This window comes from Protomyctophum parallelum (assembly GCF_964188405.1).
Source record: "Protomyctophum parallelum genome assembly, chromosome: 13".
NCBI classification, from domain to species: Eukaryota; Metazoa; Chordata; class Actinopteri; order Myctophiformes; family Myctophidae; genus Protomyctophum; species Protomyctophum parallelum.
The window spans coordinates 30,494,810-30,519,996 of NC_139708.1; the positions used below are offsets into that span (position 1 = coordinate 30,494,810).

General features: G+C 42.8%; 1 protein-coding gene and 1 pseudogene across 3 annotated transcripts; both read left to right on the forward strand.

Annotated features, from left to right (window-relative positions):
* Positions 1 to 12,525: 12,525 nt before the first annotated feature.
* On the forward strand, positions 12,526 to 22,282 carry LOC310869704 (SWI/SNF-related matrix-associated actin-dependent regulator of chromatin subfamily E member 1-like). Of its 2 annotated transcripts, none has more exons than XM_083780561.1 (11): positions 12,526 to 12,580; positions 13,477 to 13,536; positions 14,271 to 14,314; positions 15,053 to 15,151; positions 17,458 to 17,550; positions 18,183 to 18,314; positions 18,767 to 18,938; positions 19,925 to 20,097; positions 20,280 to 20,381; positions 20,909 to 21,200; positions 21,544 to 22,282. In XM_083780561.1, the coding sequence occupies exons 2-11, from the start codon at positions 13,530 to 13,532 to the stop codon at positions 21,999 to 22,001; spliced, it is 1,572 nt and encodes a 523-aa protein (XP_083636687.1). In that variant the 5' UTR covers positions 12,526 to 12,580; positions 13,477 to 13,529; the 3' UTR covers positions 22,002 to 22,282. The 2 variants fall into 2 exon arrangements, with proteins under 2 accessions (XP_083636687.1, XP_083636688.1); XM_083780562.1 differs by having other exon boundaries at positions 17,458 to 17,538; positions 21,544 to 22,280.
* Positions 22,283 to 22,290: 8 nt separating this feature from the next.
* On the forward strand, positions 22,291 to 24,771 carry LOC310868600 (large ribosomal subunit protein eL27-like; annotated as a pseudogene). Its single transcript has one exon. The product of its transcript is annotated as a large ribosomal subunit protein eL27-like (transcript).
* The last annotated feature ends 416 nt before the right edge of the window (positions 24,772 to 25,187 follow it).

Consider the following 25,187-nt stretch of genomic DNA (forward strand, 5'->3'; position numbering starts at 1 on the left):
AACCACTGAAACAGTGGTTAGTAAAAACAAGAGACATGTGTTTGGGTTAGAGGTGAGTCGCTTACCACCGCGGCGTGATGTCATATTGTAGTTTTCGGTGGTCACCTCATCACCTGTGAATGCCTTAAGGGTCCTTTTGGTCCATTTGGTTCCATGGCTACGCTCTCATTTGGAACCCATCAAAGTACACTGGGGGTCCTTAAACCTAACTTTAATATTTAAAGTTTATTGCCATATTATTTAAGAGGAATACACACTGGGCCCTATCTTGGCTATTACCCCTTCCTTATCCCTAAACTTTCTTATAGACATGTTGTGAGCTTGTAGATCAGCTATTTGAACTATTCTAATGTGTTTTAAAATATATATAGCCAACTGTCTGTACTGTGAGAAGGGCCTTTTCTAATATCATATCAACGTCATGAGTCCTAGTCCTCGTCTGAAGACAAAGTCCTAGTCTTTTTAGTCTAAGAAGATATGTAGGTCATCAGGCCTCGGATGGATGATACAATCACCCACAATGCAACAGCACATAAACGTTGAAAACAGGCATTTCCTCCCCTGGATTGAATTTCCACAGATCATTGAATCTCCAGTCTATCCAGTATACCTGTATGGTTCTATATGGTTCTATCCAGTAGACCTGTATGATTCTATATATATGGTTCTATCCAGTATACCTGTATGGCTACTGAAACACCACACCACAAGTTTATTTTAATCAATCAATCAATTGTGTTCTGGCTTGTATCAACGGACCTTACATAGAGATTATTAAAATCAAAGTTTCTTCCAAATTGTTTGGGGGGGGGGGGGGGGGTCTGTCTGTCTGTCTGTCTGTCTGTCTGTCTGTGTCTGTCTGTCTGTCTGTCTGTCTGTCTCTGCTCTCCTTTCTCCATCATGTATATGTCTTAACGTACACACGCGCACGCACGCACACACAAACACATACATACATGCAGACACATTTTCTGTTCTCTCACACCTACTTTCTTTTTCTATCTTGTGAATTATTCAAAGCCCTCCCTTCTCTCTCTCTTTCTCCCTTCATATTCCTCTCTTTCCTCTGCTTCTCTCAATCTCTGCTAGAGGTGTCTGATACGTATTTAACAGCAGCATGATCTGACATCCCCCCCCCCCCGCACAAACAAACGCACACATACACACACGAAAGCTGACACACACGACACACACACACACACACACACACACACACACACACACACACACACACACACACACACACACAGAGAGAGAGAGAGACGCATCTTTCCAGCCTGTGGTGTTTCCTAGCAACCCAACTTTACTAGTAGTAGTAACATGAGGCTGGCAGGGCTGACACACAAGCCTACCCTCCTAGGTAGAGAGCATGAATATTCCTCATGGTGAATGCCTCCCAGTGCCCACAGGTGACGGGCTCAGGGCACGTCGCCATGGTTTTCTGACTACCGCTAATAATCTTTTACAGTTGCAGGCTAAACAGAACACCGAGCCCCAGGAGAAACACAACATTATTTCTGGGAACCCGGAGCCAGACTCCTGGCATCCTCCGCCTGCGAGCAGAGGTGAAAAAGTGTCGACTTCTCAACTGCACCGGTCCTATTGTCAATGTGCTGTGTGGTCCTTTATCCTTCCTTCCCACAGGCTCCTTCCTTCCTTACAAGAGTGAAGGGGTCGAGTCAACCGATTCAGAGTCAGCTCTTATGCATTCCTTTGAGCAGAACACACTGTAGTGTAGATAGATAGATATGTGTCGCTCTTTCCTTCCTTCTGTCTCCTTGTTCTTCATAGTTTCTGTCGCTGTATTGCCTCGAAAGCATCTCTGCTCTTTCCTCGCCACATGGGTTCACTCTGAGTGTCATCACTCGCCTTCCTGTAGTGTCCCTGGATCACCTTCCTTTCTCCACCCACGTACATTACATTACAGGCTGTCTTATGTTTTATGTTTTTATTTTTTAAGCTTTGGCAGATACAGACCCATTGCCGATTCAGTCAGATACTCATTGCAGAGAACACCATCCCCTACCAGCTTCCCAACTGCGAAGGAATTGTGTTCATTGGAGCCAAAGTGAAGGCACTGCAAAGGAATCAAACCAGTGGGCAGGTACTTTACAACCTGTACAGACAGACTCATATATATATATATATATAAAAGTTGAAAAGAGGTTTTTTGTTTCCAGAAACGTACATATGAAGTTTTTGATCATCTGATCAATCACGATAAATTGTGTCTTCCGTCTTGAGATATCTGGCCCAACCCTCTGCAACAGGTCTTTATATATTGCCCCTGCCTTAGCCCGAAGCAAACTTTAAAACAAGCTTTGTCCAGAGTCCAAACAAGGTTTTGATGATATGCCCCCTAGCGTAAATCTGTTGGGGTGGAGGGTGACGCTTCGTTCGTTTTCAGCAGAGATTGCGATTTAGGCTCCTCTTTTTCTTTATAGCAGCCAGAACACAAGGGACACTTTCCACAGCCAGGCCACCAGGCTGCTGAATAGGCGTTGGGCCATGTCACCATGTCAGGCTCCCACTATCACGTGAATATATGACTGTAGATAGATACACTTCCATTCCCATTTTCCTACATGTGTGATAGCTATCTGCTGCTGTTTGATACAGTACGTCTCTTGTGCACGTCTTGTTGATATTATAGTTTTCATATTTTATATTGCCATTATAACTGTCACGGGGCAACCCATGCCCTATAGACACTAGAAGACTCCACAATGTAAAACTGAACATTCCAAACGCACACTGCACAGCTGCTTCCATTAATTGACTGTCATCAAGTTCCTTGGAGGTGTGGCTATGTGTATACTCTGTGTATTATCTGTGTTGCCTAATTCTATTATAATTGATTTGTGACTTATTTGATGCCTTGGAAAACATTCAGAGTCTATTAAGGAAATGTGTAATTGTATAGTTAGTCTAACTCATGGGTCATGGTTTACCTTGTTTGAGTAGATTGTTCAATTACTAATCATTGTGGGTGGGTCTCACCTGGTGGTATATAAGGGAGGCTGGAAATGTTGAGGGGAAAATTGCGCAGTTGGTTTGAGACAGCAAATAGACAACACCAAGGGAGAGCTGCGAGGGTCTTCAGGGAAGGCATAGCCTGTTTCTTTAGTTCTTTATTTCGTAGTGTTTATTTCTTACTTTCGGTTTTTGACAGTGTATTTCGGCCAGTATTATTTTGTGACAATCCGATATATGGGCTGTTCTTGGAGCCTTGACCGCTCGCCAACTGTTACATGTGGTGGCAGCGAAAAAAGAAGAAAGGACAGTCCAGAATGCCTACAAATCGGCATCACCAGCAGCAGCAATACAAGCTATACTCTTGGAGGAAGTAAGTAAGTAAAGTTTATTTATAGAGCACCTTTCACAGACAATTACAGTCACAAAGTGCTTTAACAACAATAAAATTAAAACAAGTCAAGAACTAAATCACTAATAAATTAAGTCAAAATAAGAGTTAAAAATAAAGCAATCAACATTTAACCATGCCGGCTATGGAAAGGCCTGTTTAAAAAGGTGAGTTTTCAACTGTCCACAGAATCCACAGTTCTTAGGTGGAGGGGGAGCTCATTCCATAGCCTAGGGGCAAAACCTGCAAAGTCTCGATCACCTTTAGTTACTAGTTTTGTCTGAGGAACAACCAACAAAGCCTGGGATGTGGATCTCAGTGACCTTCTGGCCTGGGTAGGAAGAGGGTGCCACACTACATTCTTGGACTTCGTCTATTCTTGGAGCCTTGACGCGCTCGGCAACTGTTACAATAACCGTCATTCATTCACGTTACACTAAACGGAGTAGAGTGCGAGTGCACTTGTGGGAGGATGGGATTATTGGGCCGTGCTTTGATGAGGAGAACAGAAAGGCATCATATACAGTTGCTGGATGTGAATTATTGAGCAACGTACTTCTCAAGGAGACTCTTAAGATACCGCTTAGACTTTGTGGTGGAGCATTACGCGTGCACACACACTCGCACAGCACACACACACACACTTAGCCTTGCATGTGTACAGTACTCACTGTCCCTTCCTCCGCCTGTCTCTCGACAAAAGGCATATTGAATACTGATCATTGTGCCTGAACCACTGTTTTAACACAGTGGTTCTGAAACATTTCCATGTCAAAGCCTCCAAATTGACATGAAATCTCTGTTTTTAGAGACCCTATAAGAGAAGATATGTGTAAATCTTTTATTTTTTATTCAAAAATAGAACATCTACCAGCTCACAACCCCACTGAGCATTTTTTGGTCTAAAAGACGTCTAATATTCGTCTAAAGGGCCGTCTAAAAATGAAAGTTTTCTTAGATTAGACGTTGATTAGCGGTTGATTAGACGTCTATATAGACGGTCTATATATAGACGTTTAAACAACTGCTAATCATTTTAGACGTTTTTTATCCCATTTTTAGACGCACATCTAATAGCCGGCTATTGCTCAGTGTGCAACCGCTTTGAGAAACACTGTCTTAACACTCATGTTGAGAACCAGTGAATAAGTGGACAGCCATAGGTGAATGGATAGTGGCTGCCTGGTGAGCACGTCACAGGTTCAAGACCCTGGCAGTGTCTGCATGGGTCACTGGGTGTAAGCTAAATAGTAATACCAACCTTGAAATACCATACCACCACACACATGAAGACTCGAGACATATAATTCATCTTTATTTGGGTAAAGAATACATCTTGACAGTACAAAAAGAAAGATGCAGAAAACGTAGAGGCATAATTACTAAAAAACAGTCCGATTCAAGTATGAAAACGGTCGGTTTTTAAATGCATAAGTTATCATTATTATAGTATTATAATAATTATTATTGGAAGAAGTACTAGAAGAAAGTTGAACCTGGTGGCTGCCTTTTGCGTTATTTATTTACGTTCCCACTAGCTGGAAACCAACTGAGAAATGCAACTCTCAGATATTTTCAATGAGAATTGACAACATGTCCTCACTATAAAGCAGTTGCATACTGTAAACATCTTTCAGTGCTGATGAAAGCCTTGCAAACATTGGAAACAAGCCTTAGGCTTTCATGGGTTTAAATCCTCTTAGCAGACCTTGTATTGAACTGTACTATCCTGTTCTCTTTTTTTGTTAATAAAGTATTCAATCAATGTCAGGGTGCGTTCAGAGGACCCAAAAGCAGTAGCCTATGACCAAAAGGCGGGATTCACAGTTCAAGAGGTTTATTTAAGTAACGTAAACTTCCCATAAAATGGGGCAGGCAAAAGCAAGAAGTGGAATAATACAAAATGGCTTGTGTGAAACACCATACAGAACACACTGAGGCCCCTACACATTATTAAAACGAAATTGCTCCCTCTGTTCCCGGGGGGAAAGGGGGCGCAGAGCAGCTCGCAATTCATTTTCAATGGCAGTCACTGGGTTTCACAGAGCAGCTCTGCTCCATGGGGGGAGGGCAGAACACAGCCGTGTAGCAGAGCTGCTCTGTGAAACCCATGCGGGGACACCCATTGAAAATGAATTGCAAGCCGCTCTGCGAGTTCTGTGAATGTGCGAGTTCTGTTCCCCTGACCTTGCATTTCTTTTGGTGCCATCATGTGACATATATGGTCAGTAGAACAACTGCATTTTACTCCTTTTCTTCACATCACTTTACATCATTCCCTGAAGGCCTTTTATTTTTTACATGTTTTATACTTTTTTTCAAGGTACCTAAATTAAGAATTTGGTCTCTCACCTTGGGACATTGCTATAAACCATCCCATCACCATCAGTATACCGTGTAAGCCCCCGGGAGGACCCAGGGGCCATGAAACATGAACAACTTTATGAGGCACAGATGATGGGCTCTATTGCCTACAGCTGTGAGAGGAACCAGGGATGAAATTAATGTGCGTAACACAGTGGCCAATTGCCTATTGGTTATAGATTTGACCTCATGTGTATTGGACCATGTTATTTTGTAAGATGTCGATTTGTAACCTGGACCAAAGACACTAAAGCAAGGTCCTGTGCAGTTCTTGCAGACTAAAGTTTAAACAGGTAAGTCTATTCTCACTTATATAGGCTAATTCATGATTGAGATGTGGTTGACTGTCTCTTTTTTTTGCAGTAATTTTGTAATCAGCCTCTGTTTGTACAACCACACAATGTTTATTCTTTTGTAAAAATGCTCAAAGTTTAATGTATACTGTAATGTCTCATTTGAGACTGATACTTTCCCATTTATGTGGCTCTGAGAAGTGGGGGGGGGGGGGGGGGGGGGGGAGTATATTTTATACACTTACCGGTATTTATACTCTTATTAATTGAAAATAGTTGCTCGGCTTGTGCGTGCGTGCGTGTGTGGGAGAGAGAGTTGTGTGTATGCGTGCGTGTGAAAAGGGTGAGTGTGTGTTGTGCATCTACATGTGTGTCAGATGTATCAGCAAAAACACAGGAAAAATGTAGCACAGTAGCCCTGCCTGACGTCAAGAACCCTAATGTCTATTGACATTCACCTGGATTCTCCTTTCTCTGAGCGGTAGATTTGGTAGCGGTAGTTTGTAGTTTTCCATGCAGGATACCAGGTTTTCAACCGTGATTACGTTAATGTGACATGGATATACATGGTGTCCTAATGGAGGGATGCAGAAACGGGTAAATAGAGCATATTATACTGTAGATTATACCCTGTCCAGAAGCCTACTCCAGTGGTTCTTAAACCACTGGGGGAAAATAACGAAAGATTAAGTAGGTTGGCACTTGAAACTGTAGTCACCCTATATATTATGATCAACCAAAATGTGCATACAGTATACTGTTGATGGTACTACTGCTGCTATTGTATTAAAGAAATACAAGGAAACAGTTGTTTTGCTGATAGTGTATATAAATATGAGATGTCTAAAACATTTGTTATGTTGATTCGACTACTGTGACTACTGCTGCTTTTGTATAAAGTACTGTTATAGCTGCTGTAATGTTTCTGTAGAAAATGGCCTTACCTTAATTCACATTTATTTTTCCTATATGCCTTATTGTACAGTGTGTACACTATATTTCCCCCCCTCTTGCCATTACTATTTTATATGTTGATGTGGATACTTGTTGAAGGCTTTTTCTTATTGTGGCACAGTACTTTTGAGGACCTCGCATATTTGCTTCTTGTACCTGTATGAGTAGTGACAAAAAAGCTATTCATGCATGATTTTTGATTCGTTGCTGCCTTGCTGGGGACATCCCGATACCCCTTAAACTTTAAAAGGAGTAAAGGGATAGTTCACGCCCCAAATAACCATTTTCCTACTGATCTCTCACCCCATGGAGACTTTAATTCATGCATATTTGTTTAGTTTTTGTTGCATTCCTAAGCCAATAATGTGATGACCAGCTCCCTATACTCCCTATGGAGACACAAAGGAGACTATTTGTGTCTCTCCATAGGGAACCAGTGTTTGTCATCAAATTATTTGGCTTGGGAATTTGATAAAAACAGTGCCCATACCCTATAGGTGGTTCTGTGTGGAGTCTGTGTTTGCATGTTCTCGGACCTGTGTCCCCCTAGGGTAGGTACCCTCACAAAAAACATGCAATAATCCTGGTCTCTATATGTGAAAAGAAGCGACTTGGACTCCTCATGCATTGAAAAAAGCATGAGGTCAGTCCGTTGCTCTCCCCAGGTTGGCAGAGGGAGTGTAGCACCCAGGATTACATGACACTGGATAATTGACACTGGGTAAAAAAAAATGGGTTAGAAAAATCGTGGGATAAACATTTTGAAATCAATCATCAAGAAATCCATAGAAAAAAAAGTATAACGATCCCTTTAAGGCTTAACCCATTTTGGGCGGGAACCCCTTTTGGTGTTAGCATTATGTTATGCTTTAGCTATTGAAAAATAGCAGATCTACAAGCTCACTGAGTGGTGCGCTACGAGCTTGTATAGGTCTGCTATTTTTGAAAAATCGAAGAACCACTGACATAGAAACATAGCTTTTTCAGAAAACTGTCAGGATGTAGAAGACATTTTTAGAATCTGATCTCAGATCAAAAGGATCCCTGGAGGTCCCTGGACCCCACATTGAGAAGCACTCAGTGGTTCACTGACTGTAGCCTACATATCCTCATATCTACAGTAGACCAGTGGGGATTCCTCACTTTGATCTCCCACACAGGGGACTGGACTTCAAATCCAGGTGGTATAACATAATATAAGCCTATTGATGGACATCGTTTTCAGTGCTTGCCTTCAGCCGAGGCAAAATTCACTTCCCCTTTTGTTCAACTTGAACAAAATGGCCCACTTGGCACAGCTAAACTATCGTAAGAAATAACACTGTAACAAGCAGAGCACAGCATGGAACTGATACCTGGGATACACTACGAGGGGACTGGTGGTGTTTCAGAATAAAGTGCATCATACAGACTTACATACAACATATGTAGCCTGGAAAACACACACATCTGCCATTGTAAAAAAAAAAAAAGGCCTTGGCAGATTTGGTCTATAGCACCGCCCATTTGTGATTGGATTTCACACCCTCTGAAATAGTGAGAGACAAATCAGGAAGCAGTATAATTATGCAAATATGTTTATCACTAGAGGGTTTTTTATTTTTATCCACCCCTAGAAATCTACGTATGCAGTGATATTAGACTGGCCACGGCAGGCTAGTAACATGGTGGCAGATGGTGGATAAAAGTTATGTGGGGAAACCCAATAACGGCGTTAGGGTGCATGATGCCAGTCAGGGGCGGCAGTGGCTCAGGGGGTAGAGTGGCCGGTAGAACTGCAAGAAAAGAAAAACTGCAGTTCAATCCATAAATCCCCCTGCACATTTTGTGGTATACTAAAATAAAACTATTAATTCTGGGTCTATGCGTACTAAGTTTCTGGTGGTTAATGGAACATGTTGAGCTATTGGCCAAATGGCCACGATGTACTTGTCGTTAATATCCACAATATGTCTACAATGTTCATTCTGTGTGTCAGTGCTGACCTAGAAGGCCAGTTTAAGACCGGTCAATAGACATGGCATGGCTAGGTACTTGCTCATGCACAGTTATAAGAAGAAATAGCTACTTGTAGTGATGTGGTTTCTGTGTGAATCTAAATGCTCATCCGTAGCTACTACTGCCATCCATTGGTGGACATTAGTGTTGCAGTAGACACCCCAGAGAGAGAGAGAGAGAGAGAGAGAGAGAGACTTTCTTGTCTGTAGGCCTACTGGATTCAAGAATCAAAAGTATGCATGAGTGTATTAAGACAGCAGTTGTGAGCTTGTAGATCTGTTATTTTTGAATAAGAAAATAAATTAACACCTCTTAAAGGGTCTCTGTCTACAAAACATTTTCAGGTGGCGGTCCGCAGCCAAATACATATGGGGGGTCGTTGACATGAAAACCTTTGAGACGGCATGCACACTGACAGAGGATCTATCAGTAAACAGAGAAAGAGGCAGTGAGTGTACAGACACATTCAAGGCTGTGTGTGTGTGTGTGTGTGTGTGTGTGTGTGTGTGATCCGTCTCGGACAATTAAAGCCTTTATTTACAAGGTGCAGGCAAAACGATGTCAATACATCTTCGTCGGGTTAGCTGTGTGTGTGGCACGCACGCACGCACGCTCTCTCACACACAGTCACACACAGTCACGCACACACGTGCGACTGCGTGCGCACATGCATGTGTGTGCACATAATGCTCCACCACAATTAATGAATCGGGCCTTAGAGTCACCTTGAGAAGTGAATACAGAGACACACTGTGGTACGGAAAATGGAATGCTATTTATCATGAAAAAGATACATTGGCTGAATACCTGAGCACAGAAAATGACAAAACTTAGGAAAGCCTTGATTTACAGACTCCGTGAACACAGTCTTGCAATAGAGAAAGGCCTCCACAGACGGATCCCCGCTCCCAAGGGAAGACACACTAGTATACAAGCTGCCACTGCACATAAAGTATGGTGGAAACAGATCTACACTTTCTAACGATCTGCCCACTATACCAAGACATCAGAGACAAATACTTCCCAGCCCACAGATTACACACACCCAAAGTGAGTTTGAAACTAAATATGACCAACGATAAAAACTCTCCCTATTGGGAGAAATACAACAATGTGCAAAATCAGTAGTGAAATGCTGCAATAAAAGGTTAGCCAATCGAATACAACCACCCTGGTCCCTACTACTATCTGTACCGCTAGACCTACTGCACATACAGAGCTGCTACCTTTAAACCAGGGATGGATTAACCCCTCATCTTTTTTACCTAAATTTAACTAAATCAACAGCCACTGAAGGGCCTCAAACCAAGTACCGCGTGGTCCAATTTCCCCTAATGGCCCCTGCATGAGAGCCAAGGGTCCCTGGGCCACGGCCCCAATGGCTAATTTGGCCCTGCTTAGCGGTGCTAAGCGGTACCACTCCAATTGTCCATGACTGGCCACGTGTGTACGTCTTTCTGTATGTTTGTAGCATGACCCATTGACCCCTGCAGCTGATTGGGGTCGCATTAGGGTCTCACACACACACACACACACACACACACACACAGAGGCCAGGAAGTAGGGGTCATTGCAACCCTCATGCTTGACTCCAAGGCACCGCTCACTTCACATTATGGTGTGATTTTTTTGTATACTATTAAATAGTCTTGGGGAAAAATGCTGATATTTGTCCCAAAGTGACTGCCAGGGAATGCTGCTATTTGTTTTTAAAAAGCTTTAGGCTATACCCTGACTGTATAACGACACTTGCTTTGGCCGTATGTTTTCTCATGCCAATAAAGCTCATTTGAATTGAAATTGAAATTAGTAATTTAGTTGAGTGCTAATTATTGAATTAGCACTCAATAATTCACATCCAACATCCTTCCTATCTGTATATGATGCCAGGGCTTGACATTAAGGCTTGTCCGGTTGTCCGGGACAAGTAATAAATCTTTCTGGACAAGTGCATTCACATTTTACTTGTCCGTTGGACAAGTGACTCTTGCTTTAACTTTTTCTGTGATGCAGCCAACAATATTGTCTGGCATTATTGTCTGGCTTTCCTAATAATCACCTTTCCAATATCGTCAAGCCCTAGAATGTCAATGACAATTATAAGACTGCAGCATAAGAAACACCCCTCTCCTGCATAGCACTTGGCCCCTTCCTCATCAAGGGAAATGCCACCAGTGGTGCAGGTGAGACAATTGGCAATCAGTGATCATTTAAATTCCAACACACAATTTTAAAATAGTCCTTGCATGTTATAGAAAGCAGTTTCATTTCATGTGTCTTTGTAGCCTACAGTATATAGGGCACGGAGTACCCCCCGTGGCCACAAGGCGGCGCCATACGGGTTGCACAAGTGCCTCAAAACGTTCATTGGATGCCCTTTTTGTTCTCCTCATGGTCCAAGTATCCCATCCTGGCATCCTGCCGCAAGTATACACTCAACTCACCTCAACTCAGTAGCTGCCTCCAAAGTCACAAAGTAAATCAAACACAAATAAATAAGAAATACAGGGTATCACGTACCTCAAGGGAAAAGATACATATACAGTGAGGTGACCTCACTATATGTATCTTTTCCCTTTTTGCTTTATATGATGAATTCCTGTTCTGTTCTTTAGCTACATAGAAGTGTCTATTTGTATGTCTCTAAATGTTTTGATGAATTGAACAATGTGGACCCTTCTGTTGTAAACAAGTGTAATGCTTAATTGGGTCGTCCACTCACAGTTAACAGTCTTTGTATTGAGTTTGTGCTTAAAATGTACTGTAAATTCTACAAACTGTTAATAAATATTTCAATCAATCAATCAATCAATGGTGGGTAAAGTATAAATAAAATAAACACCATCATTATTATCACCATCGAAAGTATTCCAACAAGCCCATTGTTTTGGTTCTTTGTTCGTAATTAATTCAAAAATAATAAACACTGTAGGCCTATGCATATTTATTTCAATAGGCATACACTTTTTTTCTCGATGGGAGAGTTATACAGGAAATTAGTTATAACCTAGAATATCCTTTTGATTGATTGATTGAATTATCAGTTTGCCGAATTAGAATTACAGTACATTTCAAGCACAACTCAATACAAAGACTGTTAACTGTGAGTGGACGACCCAATAAAGCATTACACTAGTTTACAAGAGGGTCCACCTAGTCAATTCATCAAAACATTTAGAGACGTACAAATAGACAGACAGTTATTTGATATGTTAATAATTTTAAAGGAAATCATGAGGTTATTTTATTTACAAAATCAGGAATTAATTTCTATCACATATTCTGTTCAATTCGGTTGCCAGGTTGGTGTGAAAGAGTAATGGAAACATCTATTATCTACATCGAGTGAAATCAGTTTAATTTAAAGTGGAGCTTTCAATTAATGGTATTAGAAGAGTTGTGTTTAAACCTCACATGTTTGTGGGAGGTTTGTCACATTTTCGTTTACTAAACTGCTGCATAATCTGGATATAGGCTACTGTCTGCCGGAGCAAGTACATTGTGATATGGGGTGATAATGACATACCGACCTGGCAACCCGAAACCGTCAGTATTGAGTCAGTGCAGAGTGCAAACAGGCGCGTCGAGGAAACAAAGGAGGGATAAAGTATGTAGATTCATTCACGTTTCATTTACTATATTCATTTGTGTATTTGCATCTGCTTGTCGTCTCACCGCGCCGATTCTAAGACGTACTACTATGTCAGAATAACTGTGTTTGCCTTCAGGTAGTTCAAAGCGAGGTTAACATCGAGCAGCTAACGCTGCTCGTGCATGTAGCCAGCTAGCCTAGCAGTAGCTACTCTTACCTTTGGCACAAATAAACCTCCATTTAACGCTACATGTATTATGTCGACGGACTACGTCGTCGAAATGACACTTCCGTTACTTGTCTTTTGGGAAATTTGGCTCATTTGAATGCATTCCTCTAAAAAAAAAAGAGATGGGAGTTCAACGCCTGCGTTAGTCCCTTTTGTTTTAGCCACCATTGGCTAGTAGGCCATGCTCGAGGATACACACTCAATTCATTCATTTACACACACACACACAGTGGAATGAGACATTTAACGAATCTCCCTGGCAGTGTATAAAGGGAACAAATTGACCTGTATGTTTCCATTTGGTTCCCATGTATGCTGTCAAGACACAGTGGGTGTGTTAGAGGACGTTTTGCATATTGTTGTCTTTATTAGCCCCAATATGTTCCCTCAGTGAGGGGACATATTTGGAGCTAGTCTTTTATATGTATCGATTAACTGAATACACAGGACCACAATGGAAATAAGTCATTTTAAAAGTCCCACAAAAGGCTTTTTGTGTTATCATTTTAGCACCTTTTGTATAATTCGTACCACTGTACCTTTTTTCAAACTGTAAATTAAGTATTCAATCAATCAATAGTTACAAATTATCGTCTTATTTGTAATTACCGAAGTGGTAATCACTGAGGGTTATCTTTTTCTGTGTCCGATTGTTTTAACCTGTTTATTATTGTTATTACAGAGTACTGTGATGGAAATAGCTTAAACTAGCCTACATACAGTCCATCTTCCAAGATGTCAAGTAAGTATAAGTAAACGTGCAAATGCTATTTAAGAGAAGCATCCTAAAGTGTTGCCAATATGAAAAAGGCTGAGACATTTTAATTTTACAAATCATCTAGTCCTTTTTTAGTAGCTGTGTTTCATATGAGGAAATATTAATGATGATTACTTGAACTCATCAACTTAATTGTCAACCTATTCTCTACTGTGTGAACGTTACTTTACTTCCCAAACCTTTTGGCCAACCTGTTACCTCCTGACCTAGCTGACGCACCCCCCACATGTAAATAAAAATTGCATAAGCTATATATATTTCCTATATATATGCACATATATGAACCTGAAAATGGCATATATATGCAGCATAGGCTATATTCTGCATATACTTGCCATATAATACAGTATGTTCATATTATTTACATAATAAAACCATATCGCCACCATTAGCCTTTTCATGTTGCGCACCCTCTAGAAGGTGCTCGTGCACCACAAGGGGTGCACCGTGCACACACCACAGTTTGGGAACCACTGACTTAGACTACATGGAGATTGAGATCTGTACTTGTATAAGCCAAATGGGTAATACTACTACTACTGCTTGCATTGTGGAACTGCCTAAACCAGGCAGAAATAAGCAACCTTTGACAGTTGACTATATATATATATATGTGTGTGTGTGTGTGTGTGTGTGGTTCAACACTGCTCTATAAATAAGGTGGATTGGATAATTAAATATGTTTTGTTCTCCTGCAGAACGACCATCCTATGCCCCTCCCCCTCCCCCTGCTCCCACAACAGTAAGTACACCACACTGCTTTTCAGGAATCATAGCACTTATCTGGGTATAATGACTAAAAGCCACGGTTTCTATCTAATTTTCAGTCTTCTATAATCTGCATATAGTGAGCCACAAATCTCTTTCAGCCCCCCTCCCCCCATCATCACCACCACCATGAGACTTTCACGTCTTTGTATTCCGTCATATTTCCTGTCATATCACCACTTCAAAACTGTTCCAGACATGGATGAGGTTAATTTACCCAGAGACTGAATAACCTTTTGTAGTTCGTGGAATCCAAACAGTGTTTAAATCTTGGATTTTATTTCCTTCTATAATGTTGCTAGGCTAGAAAACATGCTCGACGTGCTGACTTTCAACCTTGCAACCTTGCATTCAGCAGCAGGGCACAACACAATGAAAGATTGACACGGAAATGTAATGCCGCAGCTGGCTCCAAACCTCGCCTTTCAAACCAAAACCCTTGTTCATTTTCAGCTTTCTGCATGAGCCTGTCCTAGCTGCAACGTTCACTTTGTTGTGCACTCATCCAGAATGCCAGCCAGCCAGTCGCCTGCTTATTTTGCCTTGCATGATGACATGACATATGCAAACCATTACAAACAAGCAAACTTTATTTTTCATGTTTATTTCTTGTTTATTCTTTTGTTTTCTTTTATTTACATGTTTATTCCTCTTCCCTCCTTGTTTGTGAGCCATTTCTCATTCGTGTTTTGTCTCATTTGTCTTCCATCAGCAAATGCCTTCCACCCCAGGGTTTGTGGGCTACAACCCTTACAGCCATCTGGCCTACAACAACCTCCGGCTGGGAGGGAGCTCCGCAGGTTCCAGCAGGGTAATGAATGGAAGGAGGGATGGAAAAAGCAGAGGGAGGGGAAAGAGGAAAAGGTGGTAGTGGGGCGTGGTTCTTAAAGACCCATTCCATTGGCAAAAAATGCAGTTGCTATCGTTGGCATATCACCGTATCAATTCTATCAAAAGCGTATTTCACACACTAAAATAAATACACATTTTGTTAGCCATTTCCGCTATACTCTGAAGAGTGAAATTCACAACTGGGATTTGATTAACAGCTTGATTGTCCAGTCTTAACACTGGCTCACCTAATTCAGTAAATGGTTGATTAAAGTTCAGCTTGTGGATTTTGTACAGAATCAAATTTGCTCCTCGCTGCTGGTTAGCTAGTCTGGAATGGACCTTTTTTAATTCTGTTAGAAGGAGCTAATAATACAGTGAATGACAAATGGGGTGATATGCAAGGAGAAGAAATTATGTGGGAATAGATGGCTCATGAATAATAGATGGAAAGGTTAAAGCAGAGGTGGGTGATGAGCTGATAGGATGGTGTGAGGAGAGAGAGAGAGAATGATGAGGGGTTGATGGTAGTTAAATACCAGGAGGAAATGGCCAAGAATATGAAAATGGGAAAAGAGTTTATAGAGTAAAGACATCAATATAGGCCACACTTCAAGAGCAGCAAAAGTAGTAGTCACAGTAATTTGACTCGATGATCAGGGCATATTTTTTTAATTGTCCGCAGCTGAAGCTGTGCCCCCATGAACGTGTGTGGAAAAGGTCACCTTCAGCTTCCAGGTCAAAGTTTGCACAAAGTTTGAGGCTGAATATACCATAGATATAAAAACCTAGATACCTCTTTGGCCGCTGCAGTTCATAAGAGCGACCTGTATCGCAGGGAAGGCGGAAGTGCAGAAGGCACGTCCTAAAGTGACTACTGGCCAATCACAGCGCGTCTTTTTTTCTGGGGCTTTTCAATTCAAAGGAGCTTTATTGGCATGAGAAAACAAACGATTACATTGACTGGTCTACCGAACGTCCCCTTCTGTGACGCACGTGGAAGCTTGTCTTCCCTGAAATGGCGCCTGAGATATAGACGCCCCAGAGCCGAGGCGTCTACCTTTCTATGTCTATGGATTATGGAATACACCACCCTGGTAGCTTTGTTGTGGCTTTCTGCTCCACTTCACCTCCATGCACAGTTTCATGTACATTTGCCATGGAAGATATTCCATGGAACATTTTGCAGTGAAATTAAAATGGTTCTATAATAGCTTGTCATTATCAAACAACCAATTATTCTTGCTTTGAAGTAATGCACTGCATCAATAAGTCCATACATAAGCAACCCAAAATATAATTGCCATTGGCTGGTGTTTATCACACATCATATTGTGTGTGTGTGTGTGTGGTGGTGGTGGTGGGGGGGGGGATATGGCTGCAACTTGCTTGAATGTTAAAATAATTTAGCAAGCAGTTAGTGTCATTTGGACTGTAAGCACTGCACAGCAGCATGTCAATAGTAGATTTAGCAACACTGCATGGCCAGTTCTAACGTCAATGCTGCAACTGTTGACAGATGTTTTTCATCAGTCTCCCATGCACCTCCCTCCATCTCTCAATAAGCCACGGACCCTCTTCGTCTACCTGTCATCTTGTCTGTGACGAAACCGCTTTTCAGTGTCGAGATGAAAATGACATGAACGGTCTAATCAGGACCCCTGATCCGCATGGCTAAATGATTCAGTTGTTGGGTATATTTTGGTATTTGAGGTCAACAACAAATCAAATCCATATATCTAGCATGGTTTGGCCTTTACCAGTTTGACATCATGGCTGCTGGTGTGCCCTTAGCGTCTATGTTATGTATTGTCTGAGCCAGCACCATCAAACCTGGAAGATCTCGTCTTTGTTTTGGCCCATTCTAGTGTTTGTGTGACTGAAAATAGATCAAGCCATGCCATCGTTTAATGACTCAAATATCCCCTTCTGTTTCCATGAGACTTAATTTCTTTTGAGTGATAATAATTGTATTTAATCAGTGATAGCTTTAGTTAATCAATGGAAACTTGAATGCTACATAGCCTATGTGTACTATTTTTATGTTTTGTTTATAATTAACCATGATTTACTGTTGTCTTTCTCTCCCTTCATCACCCTCTTTCTTTCTATCCCTGCCCCATCCTCTGAATGTTTCTCCCCTGTTCTCCATTCCCCTCTCGCTCTTCCTTCCATTCTCATCTTACTCAATGCTCGCTCTCTCTCTCTCTCTCTCTCTCTCTCTCTCTCTCTCTCTCTCTCTCTCTCTCTCTCTCTCTCTCTCTCTCTCTCTGTCTCTGTCTACAGAACTCCACGGGCGTCACTGTGCCAAAGCCCCCCAAACCTCCAGACAAGCCCCTGATGCCTTACATGCGGTACAGCCGGAAGGTAAGCAGGAAGGTAAGACACCCACCCACGGTGTCTGCTTTTACTGCTTGTCTCAGATGGAGTTACTCCATCCAACCAACCAACCACCTACCCAACCTAGCTCCCAACTACCCCAGCACCCCCTCAAACGAGTAGTAGGTTTGTGGGGGTAGCCCCCCCCTTGTTAACCCCCCCCCCCTCCCTCCACAAATGCAAGTGCCCTTGGCCTCGGACCCCCAAGGTTTCACGGTCCCTGTCCGTCTGGCCCTGAAGTGAAGGGTCATATAGGGTTTAGAGGTTGGGAGACAGCTGTCTCGCGACACCACCACCGCCGTCCTCAACCGGAACACACCGTTCCTCCTTCTCTGTTCTCCTGTTGATCTCATCTTCCTCTCTGTTGTGATAGATAGTTTGAAGTGAATTATTAGTGCCCTCCCCCCCCTCCCGTTCGTTTGCACTGCTGCCCTCTCCTTGTTCTCAGCCCACTCCCTTGTATTGTTTACCTCCTTTCGTGCTTCCTTCCTTTTACTGGTCTATAAATCTGACCATTTTCCCAGTTTTCCTCTTCTTTCTCCTGTAGTGATCCCCAACTTAGATTTTCATTTGGTTGCAAGGCCTCTTGTATTGACCTGACCATGTGCTATTTTTGCGTGTGTGTACGTCAGGTATGGGACCAAGTGAAGGCATCCAACCCAGACCTGAAGTTGTGGGAGATCGGAAAGATCATCGGAGGGATGTGGAGGGACCTGACGGACGAAGAGAAGCAGGACTACCTGAACGAATATGAGGCTGAGAAGGTGAGCTGCCGTTAAGGTCCTGACCAGAGACCAGGAATTGTTAACTAACACTTTCACGGGCCTGTCTTTATGAAGTTGGGAATGGGGCTCAGTACCGAATTCGATGCCTTTCATGGTATGGACTCAATCACGTCAGGTTGCATCCGTTACAGTTTCACTACTGACATTCTAATGACTGCGTTAGTATACTTGTTAAGTTATGTGAAAATAGCCGACAACTTCGGAGGATTAAATGTTTATTTTGATCCGATCTACTCTCACACTAGCTGTACAAATGAAACTGAAACGGGGCCCTTTTCTGTATCGCATCAAGCAAGGGAAAGGTACATAGTCCATGTGTCTGTAGTAGTTTCGACCGTCTGGAAAAAGTAATTGATCTGTTGAAACAAACTTTTAAACTTTATTTATCTCATCCACCTCCCATAACTGATGTGTTTCCTTCCATTGTTCAGATTGAGTACAATGACAACCTGAAGGCCTACCACAACTCCCCAGCCTACCTGGCATATGTCAACGCCAAAAATCGTGCCGAGGCGGCAATGGAGGAGGAGAGCAGACAGAGACAGAGTCGTATGGACAAGGGAGAGCCCTACATGAGCATCCAGCCGGCTGAGGACCCTGATGGTACATATATGATGCTTCACTTTCTTCATGTCCACTAGTAGTTAACCAGCGGAGTGAGTTTCTCTCCCTTTAATTCATATGCAGCAGTTTGTGAAAAATCACTTATGGCTCACTTGGCTCGTACACACTGCACGATATTTGCTCCAATTATGCTGTCTGGGACCATTTTTGGCGCTCGCTGACTAATCCCGATCTGATACAAGATGGGGCTTTGATCAAAACCGAGGTTTTGCTCGCTGTGTGAGAAAGGCTCTGCGAGAAGATATAGCGCTGTGTGTGTGTGTGTGTGTACTGTACACTACACGCATACAGAAAGAGACAGAATTATTTAATGAAAATCAAGATTTAACGTCCTGTCTCTATAGCGCATGTAGGCTATACGCTATCACAAACATTTTGCCCTGTGTAGCCTGGCTATTCCTGTGTGTGTGGCGTGCACGCAGAGAGAGAGAGAGGGGGGGTCTCGTCTGCATCCTGCACGTGCGTGAGATGTCAAAAAGAATTGGAATAAAAAACAAATGATATAGCCTATATGTATCGGGTCTGGATTGCATCTTGATGAACTCCTGCAGTGTGTGTGATGCCTAGTCTGCTATCAATCGTTTAGTGTGAAAGCCACACAGATATAATGACAGTCGATAAAATAAAATAAAGACTCCTGTAGTGTGAAATACATAAAGATCTGATGACTCGCAGACCACTTTAAAATTCCTACAGTCTGTAGGGGCCATTACATTACGGAACTGAACTGAACTGAACTATAACGACAACTTCAGTTTTGAATGCTCACATACTTTTCTTTCTAGTTTAGTTATTGTGCTTTGTGTGGAATGTGGATGGCCTTGTGTTGCTCAATCAGTATTAGTAAGTTGAGATAAAGCTATAGATAAAATAATATCAATTCTAGCAAAAACAAATCTTCCTAATTGAGCCAACCAGCCCATGTCCTCTATTTATTTCTCTTTCCTTTCTCCTCCCCTCTACAGACTATGATGATGGTTTTTCGGTGAAGCACACGGCTGCGGCCCGTTTCCAGAGAAACCACCGACTCATCAGCGACATCCTGAGTGAGATTGTGGTTCCAGATGTGCGCTCTGTGGTGACTACTGCTCGCATGCAGGTTCTGAAGAGACAGGTCCAGTCACTCATGGTTCACCAGGTATGTCACACACACACACACACACCCCCTTATAACACCTATTTTGAACTAACATGATACCCACCTTGTAGTAGTATATCACTTTGCATGAAATTGATTGACCAGGTGAACCTAGGGGGAAAGACGACTCCCCGCCTCTAGTTTGAAGAAACACTGTTTCTCACTTGTGCCTGATATTGCAGAGGAAGCTGGAGGCAGAGCTGCTACAGATTGAAGATCGTCACCAGGACAAAAAGAGACGTTTCCTGGAGACCACAGACTCCTTCAACACTGAACTCAAACGGGTACAATTTACTCCCTAAAGTGTTCCCAATAGTAAGTTCTTAACCCATTTAGGACTGAGTGCGATTCTAAAAACCCCTTCTAAATCCTGACCCGTTTACTGAAAATATTTATTAAAAATGTTTAAAACGTTATGTTGCTATATACTGTACATAGCAACAAGAACCCCAAAAGGGGTTCCCGTCCAGAAGGGTCAAAACACCAAAAGCCCCCTCACCAACCTTAATCCGTCGTTTTAAAGCACCCCTCACCAACCTTAATCCGGTCGTTTTAACGCACCCCTCACCAACTTCTTTTTTTTTTTTTACAATTTTATTTATACATTTTCAGGTTTAAAGACAAGACATACTGTACAAACATTCACATCACATACACATATACATACAAACCCTCCCCACCCCCACCCCCATCCAAAGGAATGAAAAACCCAACGCATAATTTTGTATTTATCTTGAGAGGCTACCGTTTAATTTCTCCACTGGGACAAGTGGGATCTACTCTAATCTTATCCAATTGTATCTGTGTCCAGCTTTGCAGCCAGAAGGTGGAGGTGGACATGGAGAAGCTGGCTGCAGAGATGGCTGCTGCGGAGGAGGCAGCCAGGCGCCGGGCGGAGGAGAGGGAGCGAGAGGCGGCCGAACAGGCCGAGAAAGCTGCCCAGCAGGCTCAGGAACAGCAGCAGCATCAGCAGCAACATCAGGAGCTTGCAAACAAGGCTGCTGCTAGCAGCAGCCAGGAACAGAGCATGGCTAATGCTGGTGCTGCAGCTAACTCAACCTCAGGGAGCAAAGAGGAGGACAAGCCAACACCAATGGAGACAGGTAGATATATGCACAATTACATGAATACATACAGTACACACACACACTCATGCACACACACACACACACGCACAGTGAATGGTGTTTTCAGATTTTTCTGTGGGAGGTGATTCCTTAGTTGGCCACTAGATGGGGATGTTCACATCGCCATCTAGAGTCCAGCAGTCGACTAGGAGTAGCTATCATGCTTTTTAAACGGTGTTGAAACTAATTCAATTTGAATTGAAAATGGGAAAAACTAGTGAAAAAGCTCCCAACTGTAATCACCATGGTAATTGGTAAGCTCGACTGACGCACCCTGTCTCTCTGTACTACGTCTTCCTCCATGTCTGTCCTCTCACAGATGAGGCAATGCCTCCTGAGCGCTCCACCACACCGCAGGCTCTTCCTCCACCACCACCACCCCCACAACAACAACAACCACCACCGCCTCCACCCACTGGCCCGCCGTCTGAACCCCGTTCTTCCTCCCCCTCTGACAAAACGGGCCCACCCCCCAGCAACCCCCCCAGGGAGAGCACCACTATGGGTGACAACACCCCCAGCAACGACAACAGCAACAGCAGCAGCAGCACGGGGACCCCTACCTCCTCCTCTGACAACAGCAACACCTCCGTACCTCCTCCGGTCCCTCTCCCGGACCCCCCGGTGGCCAAGGAGCCCAGCTCAGTCGTGGTGAATCCTAACCCGCCGCCGGCCCCTCCCCCTGCACCGGAAGAACCAGCCCCACCGCCTCCGGCACAACCGCCACCGCCGCCGCCTCCCCCACCACCCAGCCAGCCAGCACAGCCTATGGCATAATAACTGTTTCTCAAAAGACCCCCAGTTTAATACCATGTCCATCTCTGGGACCCTCAATCTGAACTGCAAAGTCCTCATTTAACTCTGAGTGTACACACATGGAAATGGGTCCATTGTGATTCCATTTGTACACTCGGTTACAAAGCTCTTAAAGGGGACCACTCATTTTCAACATTGAACTATATCATTAATATACCTTAGAAATGTTGTGTGGAAATTATAAAACAGTTCCCCTTCTGTGTAGCCCAGAACTGGAGGTCTAGAACTTGGGGTCATGTGATCAGTGACATTACGAAGATGTACTTTGCAAGCCCAAGGGTACATCTTTGTACTCTTTGGCTTGCAAAGTACATCTTCGTAATGTCACTGATCACATGACCCCAAGTTCTAGACCCTGGTAGCGGTGGTCATAGAACAACACCAATATGGGCAAGTTCATGAAACCTGGCAAGGTGGTGATGGTCCTCGCTGGACGCTACCTGGTGGTGATGGTCCTCACTGGACGCTACGGGGTTGTGATGCTTCTCACTGGACGCTACGCCAGGCCTAAGGCCGTCATAGTGAAGAACATCGATGATGGCACATCTGACCGTCCCTACAGGTACACTGGTCTCAGGTATCGACCGCTACCCTCGCAAGGTGACCGCATCCATGAGCAAGAAGAAGATTGCCAAGAGGTTCAAGATCAAGGCCTTTGTGAAGGTGTTCAACTACAATCACCTTATGCCCACCAGATACTCTGTTGACATCCCCCTCGACAAAACTGTGGTCAATAAGGACGTCTTTAGGGACCCTGCCCTGAAGCGGAAGGCCAGGCGGGAAGCAAAGCTCAAGTTTGAGGAGAGGTACAAGACCGGCAAGAACAAGTGTTTCTTCCAGAAGCTCAGGTTCTACAAATAAATTAATTAAAAAATATATTACATGAGCCCAAGTTCTAGACCTCCAGTTCTAGGCTAAACAGAAGGGGGGGGGGGACTTTTGTATTATTTCCACACATCTCTAAGGTATATTAATGACAGTTCAATGTTGAAAATGAGTGGTATGCCCCTTTAACTCTTCAAGGACCCCTGGGGGTCCTAGAACCCCACTTTGAGAACCACTGGCATAATATAGTAGTTGGCCATTTTTAAACCCCCAAGTCAGGTAGAGCTGTATAATGGTAGCTATTATAGGAGTCCACACTCGAGCCCCCAAACTCACACTGTTGTAACTATCCTGCATCTATACGGCAGGTTCCCCCCCCCCCCCCCCAAACTATTCCACTGAAAGGTGGAGCAGAAGAGTAGCAGTGCAGCAATCTTTTTAAAGACAGGACTTCTATGATGGCTATCTATGTAGCGAATGTGGGAAGGAGAAGTAGCAGTATGTTTATTTTATTATTATTTTTGGGTCGGGAATCGGGATTGAGGAGAGTGCATTCAGTTGTCAACATTCTGTATTTGAAATATGATTGAATCAGGTTATGGGGATTTCAATTAAATTCAAGTCACATTCAATGTCAAATTCAACAGTTGGACCACACAAAACTATTGAAGGGAACATTTGGAGGTTAAATTGGTTTCCTATTTCAGTAATTAAGTAATTTGAATTATGAAAGCTTGCTTGATTTTGATGCTATCAGTTGGTTTATTAAAACAAGTCTCCTAGATAGTCTTGGGATGGAGACATGCACACACTGATAGCACTGCAGGGTACCAAACGTGTGCTGAGGCCAGACCAATGTCTTTCACCCCATTTGAGGACATCAATAAGCCGCTCATTCGTCATTCTCTAGTTTACGATGTCATTGTTGAGCCCTTCACTGTGATAAATTCTAAATAAATATTAGTCTTGGGACACATGAAGTGTTAAGGGCATACAGTTGCCCTATGTTGACAATATTGCCCTCCCAGTGCTGGGAGGGCAATATTTAAGTCAGTTGACACCCCCCCCCCTTCCATTAGTCTGATACAATTCCACTTTAACACAGTACCGAGGCGCGAAGTACAGTGTTCCATAATGTGAATGCTGACCTTTGACTCTGCTTGTGTGGTCCAATTGACTTGTTTTCCTGAAGTTTTTACAGATTGTGCATGACTTGTCTTGTACATCCACGAAGTTAAGATCTTTAGTCTGAGGCAATGCACACGGCAAAACCCCCACACTAACCCATTAGGACCCGATACCTCACACTTTATAAAGATTTTTCAGAAAGCAGATGTAAGCTTTGTGAGCTTGTAGACCTGCTATTTTTGAACGGCGAATGCTAAAATTACATGGATGCTTTACTGGTTTTAATTGGTTAAACACACTTAACTATTTCTTAACCACGAAATGGAAATTGCCATGCATGTTTGCCATGCCAGTTGAGTTGTAAAACTGACCTTTAATTCTTAATGGCCTTTGAGTATTTGTCACAATACAGCCAACCTGGCATGGAAAGACCTTAAACACCTCACCCATTCTAAACCTCATAACCCTGTAGTAGTTATCTGTGCTTTTTATGATACTACTTATGCCACCTCTACAGTTTGTTATTTTTTTTTAACTTTGTATTAGTATGCCAATAGTCTGGTAGCTTAATATATGAGCTTTCCTATTAAACATGCACTGTTAAAAAGGCTGTGGAACAGGTCTGTCAGTTCAGGGACAACATCCTGTGGTCAGGGTTCCTACAACTACAAGAAGATGTTTGACTGCTACTTCACAAAGCTTGAAAAGTGTAGGGAAAATTTCACAATACACATGATGGCAATATGTCATCTGAGACCCATATCTTGTGACACATGGTTGCCACGCATCCGTGCGCGCGCGTGTGCACGCACACACACACTCTGACCATAGCACATAACATGCTTTCCCTTATCACAGACAGGAATGTTTGTGAAAAAAGGCCTTTTTAAAGGTGCACCTGTTCCATTTGCTTGTTGCTGTAGAATGAAAGTTGCTACAAGACCTTATTTAATTAAGAATTACACTATAAAAAGATTCATACTGGCTATTTTCTTTCAGACTACATATCTCCACCTCCCCTTAAGAGTTTAAGGCTTAGACCATTATTGGCACTACGACTAGAAGTGGCCATTGTGCCCATAATGAAACCTAACCTCTGTAACTTATGCATTTAAAGACCGACTGTTTTCATACTTGAATCAGACTGTTTTTAGTAATTAATTAATTAATTTTTTGCATCTTTCTTTTTGTACT

What these genes read in the sequence shown, in the direction of transcription:
- LOC310869704 (XM_083780561.1), top strand. An exon ending in GCCGGAAGGTAAGCAGGAAG is followed by an intron (nt 17,551 to 18,182) that starts GTAAGACACCCA and finishes TGTGTACGTCAG; the next exon opens with GTATGGGACCAAGTGAAGGC. An exon ending in GCCAACACCAATGGAGACAG is followed by an intron (nt 21,201 to 21,543) that starts GTAGATATATGC and finishes GTCCTCTCACAG; the next exon opens with ATGAGGCAATGCCTCCTGAG.